At 39.0% G+C, this 10377-nt stretch overlaps 4 protein-coding genes across 4 annotated transcripts; 2 read left to right on the top strand and 2 right to left on the bottom strand.

The window, feature by feature from the left end:
* On the top strand, positions 2425-3915 carry LOC107638900 (chalcone synthase). Its single transcript, XM_016342301.2, has 2 exons — positions 2425-2682; positions 2768-3915. Exons 1-2 carry the CDS (start codon positions 2505-2507, stop codon positions 3757-3759), a joined length of 1170 nt encoding a protein of 389 aa, XP_016197787.1. The 5' UTR covers positions 2425-2504; the 3' UTR covers positions 3760-3915.
* Positions 6093-7202, top strand: LOC110271427. Its single transcript, XM_021122348.1, has 5 exons — positions 6093-6176; positions 6249-6591; positions 6677-6769; positions 6811-6990; positions 7102-7202. Exons 1-5 carry the CDS (start codon positions 6093-6095, stop codon positions 7200-7202), a joined length of 801 nt encoding a protein of 266 aa, XP_020978007.1.
* LOC110270922 lies at positions 7964-10085 on the bottom strand. The gene is made up of 3 exons (XM_021120786.1): positions 9627-10085; positions 8335-9534; positions 7964-8234 (listed from the first exon to the last, which is right to left on the bottom strand). Exons 2-3 carry the CDS (start codon positions 9092-9094, stop codon positions 8083-8085), a joined length of 912 nt encoding a protein of 303 aa, XP_020976445.1. The 5' UTR covers positions 9095-9534; positions 9627-10085; the 3' UTR covers positions 7964-8082.
* Positions 9304-10158, bottom strand: LOC110271426 (protein MAIN-LIKE 1-like). The gene is made up of 4 exons (XM_021122347.1): positions 10013-10158; positions 9627-9968; positions 9444-9534; positions 9304-9384 (listed from the first exon to the last, which is right to left on the bottom strand). The coding sequence occupies exons 1-4, from the start codon at positions 10156-10158 to the stop codon at positions 9304-9306; spliced, it is 660 nt and encodes a 219-aa protein (XP_020978006.1).

Below are 10377 nucleotides of genomic sequence, written 5' to 3'. Positions count from 1 at the left end.
AAAAAGAACTAAACTAGTACAAAAGTATAGTGATGCAGTAGCATGAGCTCAATAAAATAGTAAACTAACGAAATATTGAGAATGTATAGAGAAGAAAAATATCTATTATGAGTAACACTAACACAAGAAGAATGTGACATGAATTCCTCCAATCAATTGAACCTGTCAAGAATTTGAGAATAGAAATTACGAAGGGAAATTCAGTGTAAGAGAGCGGAGGAGAGAGAGATGGGAATAGAAAGGAATAGAATCCACAATTAAGAGAGAGACAAGTTAATACCACAATACGCCAACGAACATAATGCTCACGCCTCCTATTAGTAGCTTTCACTCTTGTGCTTCTGTGTGGTCCCTGATTTATCAGATTGCTTGCCATCTGTCCCTGGTTTGTAACTAACTCTCCCTCCAACAATTGTGGCTTTGGGGGCATGAGTATTAGAATTTCTCTCTGCATGGGCAGCACAGTCCTCTCTTATGTGCTCAGATCCACTAATATCCGTTAGATCCTGCTAGGAAAGATGAATGCAATAGGTAGTTGATTGATTTTTGTACTATATATCATCAGAAATATTTGGCTGAAAAGGAATGACAGGATATTCAGTAATCAAGAAGCAGGTGTTGCGGAGATTATCAACAAATCGATTAGGTGCTACAAAGAGTGGGATGATTTTGATCCTTCTAGTTGTTGATGGCAATGTCGGAGATGATTACAGTTTAATTTTTTGTTTTGTTACCTAGTAACTTTGTACTTTCTAGCTTCTCTACCTTGTTGTGTTGAGCTTTTTATTTTCAAAAAATAAATTGTAAAAGTTGTTTTCTCTTTTTTTTTTTTTTTGGGTTAAATTCCTTCAATCACACTGAAACTTATGACTTTAAATGATACCTTACAATCGTTAGTAAATAACTAAAAGGATTATTAATCATACACAACGATGACCAAAGTATATTTGATTCAAGTTAATCCTCTCGTTTCATTCTTTTGGCTGAAAAAGGTTAAGGAATTTGGTAGTTTAAAAAAAAAACGAAATTGCAAAATGGAATTTTGTTAAAGATCTTGTAATTTACAGAAATTATTTTATTTTAATTGGATAATTTAGTTATCTAAATTCAAATTAAAAAAATAGTTAATATTAATTATAATGACTCGACCAAATTTTTTTAATAACAATAAAACATGTCATATAAACAATAAATATCTTATTTAAGAGAAACCACCGTAAAATTTATCATTGTACAACTAGAGAAGGATCAAATTAAAAGGAATTTAATGTTATAACAAAGAAAAAACACGTATCAGAGGTAAGTGATAACATGGAGAACAAATAGAGCTAGTCGTGTTGCACTTATCACTTGGGCAATGGTACGTAGGAACCAACTAGGAAGCATTGAAGAAAGCTACTATTCAATACTGTGACTACGATACATAGCGCATATTATCTGAATTTCTCCCAAAAAATCAAATGCATAAAAATAGTGTAAAATAAAGAATTTATTTATCTTATATTTTAAGAACACATATATTTAATTTATAAATTAATTTTTTTATTAAAATTATAAAAAATATAGATTTTTAATATATTTATTAAATAAAAAAATATGTATTAACTAAATTCTAAAATAAGTAGCCAATTATTGGCTTAGTTTAATTTGGGCATTTGGCCAAACAAGACAAGGATCACACTCATGTGGTTGACTGGTTGTAGACATAAAGACTAGTCTCCATTCTAATGCGAAGGGTAAAACATACCATGCATCGTCCAAACAAACTCGTCATTATTTATCGTAGCAGTCAAAGAACGTCGTTTAAGAATATTGAAATTTTTTGAAATTAATAAGATTATTTATTTTTTTAATTTCTCATTATATTTTTAAATTTGACCAAAAATTAATTCTTTATGAATTTAAACTTCTTTTAAAAATGTGTTTAATTAATAAATTACTGTATATATAAAATAAAATTTAAATTTTAATACTTAATTAAGTAAGAGGTTATTCTAGATAACTAATGACTTTCTTGAATAACATAAATAACGGGTCCTAAAGTTGACTAAAATTCAAGTAAAACGTACTACACTCTAAATTACTCAGCTAAATCTTAATATTAGAATAACTATCTGCACACCTAAAAAATTGAACATCCGATATATCTATTGTTCACATAGTTTAATATTTTCATTGTCTACCTATATTTTTATGTAAGTAAATAGATTAATAAACTAACTACTAGTTCAATTTAAATTGATTTAATAAGATCACTTATGAATATAATTTAAATAAAAAGAATTCAAACACTTTTTTTCTTTGAAAAAATTTCATCGTGACATGAACATAATGGTAATTAAGAGTGAAGCACGTGATGCTCAGCTACCCACTGCACCTATTCATCACACATCCTTCACACTTTGGTGCCTATAAAATCTCATCTTTCCATAACAATTCTTCAGGACATGCTATCAGCTTTCCACTATCTAGCAAAAGCTTCTGCATTAACCTAATAAGAAACAATGGTGAATGTATCTGAGATTCGCAAGGCTCAAAGAGCAGAAGGTCCTGCAACTATAATGGCAATTGGAACAGCAACACCACCGAACTGCGTTGATCAAAGCACGTATCCGGATTACTACTTCAGAATCACCAATAGCGAACACATGAGCGACCTTAAGAAAAAGTTCCAACGCATGTGTATGTATTAATTAATGAATTAATTGCTGTTTAATTATACATATATAGCATTGTGAAGAACTCAAGGGTTAGCGTATTGTTTCAGGTGATAAGTCAATGATTAAGAAGAGATACATGTACTTAACGGAAGAGATGCTGAAGGAAAACCCTAACATGTGTGCATACATGGCACCATCATTGGATGCAAGGCAAGACATGGTGGTTGTGGAGGTTCCAAGGCTGGGCAAAGAAGCTGCAACAAAAGCCATCAAGGAATGGGGGCAACCAAAGTCAAAGATAACACACTTGATCTTCTGCACCACCAGCGGCGTCGACATGCCCGGTGCCGATTACCGACTCACCAAACTCTTAGGCCTCCGGCCATACGTCAAGAGGTACATGATGTACCAGCAAGGCTGCTTCGCCGGCGGCACCGTTCTCCGTTTGGCCAAGGACTTGGCGGAGAACAACAAGGGTGCACGTGTTCTTGTTGTTTGTTCTGAGATAACGGCGGTTACATTCCGTGGTCCAAGTGAAACACACTTGGATAGTCTTGTAGGACAAGCATTGTTCGGTGACGGAGCCGCCGCGCTTATCGTTGGTTCGGATCCATTGCCGGAGATTGAGAAGCCGATATTCGAGCTTGTTTGGACTGCTCAAACACTTGCACCCGACAGCGAAGGCGCCATTGATGGCCACCTTCGTGAAGTTGGGCTTACTTTCCATCTTCTCAAGGATGTTCCTTCGATTGTTTCGAAGAACATCAACAAGGCACTCACCGAGGCTTTTGATCCATTGGGAATATCTGATTATAACTCGATATTTTGGATTGCACATCCCGGTGGGCCTGCGATTTTGGACCAAGTCGAAGAAAAGTTGAACTTGAAACCGGAGAAGATGAAAGCCACTAGAGATGTGCTTAGTAATTATGGTAACATGTCAAGTGCATGTGTGCTGTTCATATTGGATGAGATGAGAAAGAAATCGGTTGAAGAAGGACTTAAAACCACCGGTGAAGGGTTTGAATGGGGTGTGTTGTTTGGCTTTGGTCCCGGTTTAACCATTGAAACTGTTGTTCTGCATAGTGTGGCTACATAAATTGGCCTCGCTAATTTATGATCTTATGTATGTTATATATCGTTTTATTTTGTATATGGTGCATGTATGTCCAGCTAAATAATGTATTGTATCAATGTCTATTGGTACAAAAATTAATTATGTTGAATAATATATACCCTCTCAGTTTGAAAGCAACGACTCAGATACATACATACCGCAAAAGAATCTTTTAATCAAGAATATGCAGTATACGATTATTTGAATGATCCAGAGGTGTCTATATTTGTTCTTGTGTGCATGGTAACTTAATTAACACAGTTAAAACTGCATTAATGGGATAAAACATGGTCATCGGCTCTGGTTCCTGCATGATGGACTAGGTTTTGGATATGTATGATTATAGACTATTGTATGATCAGTTCAATAAAAAAAATCTGAACAGGTAACATTTTTTTACATCATATAATATAGTTGAATGAATAAAAAGCGTTATTGTATAAGCACCAAGATTTTAAAAGTTGGATGGAACTGATTGGTCGAATCGGTCGACCAAAAATTGTTTGTTTTAATTATTTGGTTGATATTATCAGAGGCTGTTTTTTTTGGATATGATTTTAATGTGTGAGTTAGCCTAAGTTATATTGTTTTGGGGGGATTTACGGTGGTGTGACGGCGTTGAAGTTTTGTTTGTTAGTGTGAAGAAATCGGACCGTCTGATTTCATTGAGGAGAGAGAGGGTACAAATCGGACGGTCCGATTTGTGCGAGGGGAGTACTGAAATCGCTGGGACCGATTTTAGGAGAGAGGAAATGGCGTGAAACTAATCGGACGGTCCGATTAGTGTTGTTAAAAAATTTGAAATGCGAAGACGCGGTCGGACTGTCCGATTTGGTTGTTGCTGCTGTATACATATAAGTTACCTTTAGTACGCAGTAGTTCGTCTTCCTCTTCGTGCAGAGAGAAAATCCAGCAAGTTATGTAGCTTTTCTTCTCTGGTTCTCCTTCTTTTTTATTGTTGCAGAAATAGAGGAAAAAAATATTGTTATTGAGAGTAGCTAGTATATCACTGTTAGTATGGATGATAGAGTTAGTTTGAAAGTATATTGTTTTGGGCAGATTTTATTACAAACGTATGAAGGAGTTCAATTTGTATGTGAAAATCCATTAGATATTGTTATTCCATACACATTGTCGTTTGAGGAATTAAAAGGTGTGATTTGTGAGAGGATAAATCCTCGTTTATCTAGGAGAGTGTCGTGTATTTTGTACAGGTATCCTTTATCCGTGTTTGGTGGGTTCGCACAATTTCAAACCAAGTACGTAACGGATGAAGCGAGCATGCATGAAATGTTTTCAATCTATATTGAAATCGTCATCGAATGTCGTGCATCGAGCTGTACATTGAGTTCGAGCAGTCGGAAGCGGACCGAAATATTGAATTGGAAAATTATGATAGTGATAGCGAGGAGGAATTTGAAAGTCATTATGAGATCGTTGGTTTAGGTGAAGAAGAAGATGAAGCTGACGGCACTATTAACACAGATGTGGCGGAGGTGGCCAATGTATTGGCAAACCAACAACCGTTTCAAGAGCCTTCTTTCATGCGGTCGTTGGATTTGGAGGCTATGCATGCACCGGAGTTTCCTCAATACATGAATGCAGGTATGTAAAGAAAGATAGTTATGTGACATGTGAATTACAATTTGTGTAATATGCGTTTGATTAATTTATTAGTTATTAGTTATTTAGTATGGACTATATTTACTAGGTGGTTAGGTAAATAAGATAGCTAACATGTAGACTATAATTATATATGTAAAAATGTAGATTATTATTATTATTTATGAGAATACGTATCTTGCTGTGTGATTGTAGCTGAGCTTCCTGTTGTGATGGATGGGGAATTCACGGTTGGAATGGAATTCAGTTCAAGAGAGGCAGTAATCAAGGCGATGAAGGATTATACCATCCGTAGAGGTGTAGACTACAGGGTGTATGAGTCAGAACCGATGACATTCTATGCTAAATGTGCACAATATGGCGCAGGTTGTGATTTGCTGATCAGGGTTACCAAAATACAGAAGAAGTACTGTTGGGAGATAAGAAGGTACAATGGTAGTCACACTTGTACTCGATCTAGTATTTTTCAAGACCATTCGAAACTGGATTCCAAGACAGTTGCAGAAGCAATTAAGCCGTTGGTAGAGGTTGACCCATCTATAAAGGTGAAATCAGTCATTGCGGAAGTACAGTCGAAGTTTAACTACACCATCAGTTATCGCAAAGCATGGTTGGCAAAGCAGAAGGCGGTGGAGTCAATCTTCGGGGGTTGAGAAGCATCGTACGAAGCCTTGCCCATATGGTTTGAGGCTATGTGTCACAAGGAGCCGTCAGCGGTGGTTCACTTTGAGACTATGCCTGCATACCAGAGAGATGATTTGGTTCCTGATATCCGTGTACTGCACCGAGTCTTCTAGAGTTATTACCCTTGTATAAGGGCATTCAGACATTGCAAGCCAGTTGTGCAGGTGGACGACACTCATTTGTATGGAAAGTACAAGGGTTGTTTATTGGTAGCAATTTCACAAGATGAAAATAACAATATTGTCCCAATTGCATTTGCCATAGTGGAGGGAGAGACTGCTGAGGCGTGGTACTTTTTTCTAAGTAACTTACGCCAACATGTGGTGACACATGATGGTATAGGACTTATATCTGATCGACACGATTCCATCAGGTCAGCTATTGCTCGCAGTAATAGGGCTTGGTCTCCTCCTAGAGCTTTCCATATGTTCTGTATCAGGCATATTGAGTCGAATTTCTTGAGGAAGTTCAAGGCACCTTACCTGCAGAAGCTTATCGTCAATATCGGTAAGTTTGAATTAGAGGCACACTTCTAAAGTTATAAATACGATAGAATAGAATGTTGTTCATGGTTCAATGTTTCTTATCATAGGATATTCAAGGACGATTCGGGAGTACCAGATGCGCTATGAACGACTACGCGAACGGGGTGAAGCTTACACCAACTGGCTTGACAGGATCCCGCGTGAGCAGTATGCGTTGGCATTTGATGGTGGATATAGATAGGGTCACAGACCATCAACCTTGTGGAGTGCATCGACTCCGTATTGAAGGGGGCTCGCAATCTCCCAGTCACCGCCCTTGTGAAGGCTACATTTTACAGACTGAATGAGTTGTTCACTAGGAAGAGAGCCGAGGCTGAGGCTCGCATTAATGCTGGGCATGTGTTCTCTGAGCTTGTGACCTGTAAGTTGCATGCAAACCAACAAGCAGCAGGAAATATATAGGTTAGTTGCTTTGACAGAGAAAATGAAGTCTTTGAAGTACGTGAGATGCCTAGTGGGGTTGAGTATACAGTTGACCTATGCCGACAGCGTTGCGACTGTGGTGAATTCCAGGTTGATAGAATTCCGTGTCGACATGTGTTTGCTTGTTGTGCAAATCAGCGGTTGGACTAGCAAGTGTACGTTCATGACGTTTACAAAATGGACCAAGTTCGAAGGGTATACAGAGCTAGGTTCAGACCACTGGGGAATCCTACAACATGGCTACCTTATCAAGGACCTCGATTTGTTGGTAATCCATTCCTAAGACGGGTAGCCAAAGGTCGGCCTAAGATGACCCGCTTCTTGAATGAGATGGATACACGCATGTTGCGTGGTCCTAGGAGATGCAAGCAATGCGGTGCTGAGGGCCACAGCCATAGTAGATGTCGTCAAGCAGGTGGTCCAAGTGCGGGACCGGACGGAAACTAGAGTTACTTTTCTTGCATTTCAGTTTATTGGACTTTTATTGTAACGATGTGAAAACCGGTGAACTGGACCGAAGATTCTATTTTTAAGTTTCTAACTATTTGATACTTTAACATGCATCGAAACCATAACAGTAACAATAACCTAATTAAATAGAGTTGTAAAAACCGGTGAACCGGACCGAAGATTTTTTTTTTAAGTTTCTAACTATTTGATACTGTAACATGCATCGAAAGCATAACAGTAACAATAACCTAATTAAATAGAGTTGCAAAAATCGGACCGGACCGGCTCGGTTTGACTGGAAAAACCGGTGAACCAGACCGAAGATTTTTTTTTAAGTTTCTAACTATTTGATACTGTAACATGCATCGAAACCATAACAGTAAAAATAACCTAATTAAATAGAGTTGTAAAAACCGGACCGGACTGGCTCGGTTTCACCGGTTAACCGGACCTAATTAACATACTCCATACACACATTGAAACCATAATAGTGACAATAACCTAACTAACATACTCGATACAGACATTGAAACCATGATAGTAACAATAACCTAATTAACAAAGTAAACAACACCAAACATTATTTTTTCATTGCCGACTTCACATCCTTGAATAACTTTTTGCACTTCTTTGCAACCCTGTTAAAAGCGGATGGGGTATACCGAGTAACGCTCCTGCGTGGAGGATCGGTTCTAAGGTTGTAGCCTTTTCCCTTTTCACTTGTAGTGGTACCTATCAGTTCAACATACATGACATGTAACAAATAAAAATTGAATGACAATAAATATACACAACAATGCTATATGTAATGAATATACTAGTAACAACTAACCCGTACTAGGTTCGGGATCACCACCATGGTCTTCATCTTCGTCCTCGTCATCATCCTCATCCTCATCACTATCCGGATTATCTACCAGGTACTTATCAGTGTCATTATCAACTGCATTATTGGTCTCCTGAATTAGAGTCATTGAAATACGCCTATCAAGTCCACTCTGTAAGATCCCTCTCGTGGCACCAGTACTCTTAGACGAGTCAACAGACATTCTAGCTCCAGAATTTTCAGAGGAAGTGTGAACTTGAGGCATCGAATCGAATGACATCCTACGTGGAGTAATCCCAGTCGGATGCGCCAACTGGTCCGTGGGTATGTCATGAACATTTCCTGAATGTGAGTACCCTGGCCCTGGAGCCATGAAACCAAGCAGCTGGCTAAATGAGGCTTGTTCCCCTGCATCAGCTTGTGTACCACTCCAATACTCTTGATGTAACGGGACTGACTGTGTAAAATAATCTGATGGATGTGTTTGCGGCACATACTCCATACCACACTGAACCTCCTGTTGGACCGGTGGCGGTGGCGGTGGCGGTGTCGACGGCGGGTGCGGTGGCAGTGCAGACGGTTCTTGTTGGTGTTCCTCCTGATTATGAACTGGAGGACCCTCTGGATCCTCTTGAAATACGAGGTCCGATATCTGCAAGTGGGCACCGAATGCTCCACGGTACCAATGCATATAAATCTCCAAAGGATACTGTAAGGGCACTAAGTCATTAGCTAGAACATGACTATACCGATTGGTCCATTGCATAATCCAAAAAGAGTGGGTGTTGGACCAGTCTTGATTCTTAGGTCCAGTTAGAACTTCCCCGTGTGATGTGCCTAGGTCCCGTTCTTGAGTAGAAACGTCCTGGATCAAACCAAATTGCCTCCTGAATCGATCGGATGAATGCCACTCGATACATTCGAAAGATATTAGCGGCACTGTTGCACTCCAAACAACTGAATGTTGACGGATGTCTAGTAGAACCACGTCCGGCTCAATGAAGTCAATGCCATAAGCCTGCCACACAAACTGGACACATCGTGACTATCAAATGACTACACAACAATTAATTCATGTATCAAACTAAAGCAACTACTAGTAGTTTACAACATACATGTCCTTCTTGCAAATCATCTAGCAACCTCCTGTAGTGCGCAAGCGTATTATATCGGTAAGCAAAATTCTCACGCTCCCAGTTGCGCCACCTGCCGTCAAAAATCCCTTTTTTAACTTATTGTGTAAAAAATAGAATACAATTTCTAGTAGAGAATTCAACGCATACATTAATTCATTTTACCTGTTTGCGATCGGAAACACTCGGGGATTGCCAGGAATCGGGGCAAGAAATGGGAGACGGGTCCAAGCCCAAGCAAGCAAAAGTGTAAGCGGACCATCGATCTCCTTGCAGTCGACACGGGTTGCCCTACACAATGATCTGTTCATGTGCGCGAGGCATGCCGAACCCCAACTATACTGTATGATCCCCGCAAAGTCACAGAGCAAAGGCAGAAATTTCCAATGCACCGCTGCACCAGACTTGTCACCAAACAGAATTGTCCCAAATAACAACATTATGTGACACTTGACATACCTCTGAATCTGAATATCATCAGTCAACACTATGCGATCCTTCAAACCCCTAAACCACGTCAGTTTTATAAAGCTTCCTCTACAGTCCCTCACTCGGCCTCCATGGCCTCGAAACTACTCATCATTGGTCCTGTAACCGGAACTCCGTTTGTCGGCAGACCGAGAATTATCGCCACATCCTCCAACGACACGGCACACTCATCAATCGAAAAATGGAAGTGTGCGTCTCTAGACGCCATCTCTCGATGAGAGCATTAACCATTGCTGACTGACATTGAACGACTCCAATCTAAGAAACATGATAAAAACCAGTCTCCCGTAAATGCGCCTCAACAATTGGGTTGTACCGGTCCGGCAGTAAATAGTGATCACATAACAACATTCGTAAACCCTGCAATATCACATTTTTATTGTAACTATCAGTACATAATTATATTAACAATGATCTGATTATACTC

This window comes from Arachis ipaensis, chromosome B04, assembly GCF_000816755.2.
Source record: "Arachis ipaensis cultivar K30076 chromosome B04, Araip1.1, whole genome shotgun sequence".
NCBI classification, from domain to species: domain Eukaryota; kingdom Viridiplantae; phylum Streptophyta; class Magnoliopsida; order Fabales; family Fabaceae; genus Arachis; species Arachis ipaensis.
The sequence above is the reverse complement of the archived record's forward strand: the minus strand, read 5'-3'. Positions and strand labels throughout refer to the sequence as shown.

What these genes read in the sequence shown, in the direction of transcription:
- LOC107638900 (XM_016342301.2), top strand. Translation starts at nt 2,505, where the DNA reads ATGGTGAATGTATCTGAGATTCGCAAGGCTCAAAGAGCAGAAGGTCCT. An exon ending in GAAAAAGTTCCAACGCATGT is followed by an intron (nt 2,683 to 2,767) that starts GTATGTATTAAT and finishes GTATTGTTTCAG; the next exon opens with GTGATAAGTCAATGATTAAG.
- LOC110271427 (XM_021122348.1), top strand. Translation starts at nt 6,093, where the DNA reads ATGTGTCACAAGGAGCCGTCAGCGGTGGTTCACTTTGAGACTATGCCT. An exon ending in ATTTGGTTCCTGATATCCGT is followed by an intron (nt 6,177 to 6,248) that starts GTACTGCACCGA and finishes CCAGTTGTGCAG; the next exon opens with GTGGACGACACTCATTTGTA. An exon ending in CTGGCTTGACAGGATCCCGC is followed by an intron (nt 6,770 to 6,810) that starts GTGAGCAGTATG and finishes GGATATAGATAG; the next exon opens with GGTCACAGACCATCAACCTT.
- LOC110270922 (XM_021120786.1), bottom strand. Translation starts at nt 9,094, where the DNA reads ATGCAATGGACCAATCGGTATAGTCATGTTCTAGCTAATGACTTAGTG. An exon ending in TGATCCCGAACCTAGTACGG is followed by an intron (nt 8,235 to 8,334) that starts GTTAGTTGTTAC and finishes TTGAACTGATAG; the next exon opens with GTACCACTACAAGTGAAAAG.
- LOC110271426 (XM_021122347.1), bottom strand. Translation starts at nt 10,158, where the DNA reads ATGGCGTCTAGAGACGCACACTTCCATTTTTCGATTGATGAGTGTGCC. An exon ending in TTCGAGGCCATGGAGGCCGA is followed by an intron (nt 9,969 to 10,012) that starts GTGAGGGACTGT and finishes GACGTGGTTTAG; the next exon opens with GGGTTTGAAGGATCGCATAG. An exon ending in GTGTTTCCGATCGCAAACAG is followed by an intron (nt 9,535 to 9,626) that starts GTAAAATGAATT and finishes TTTTGACGGCAG; the next exon opens with GTGGCGCAACTGGGAGCGTG.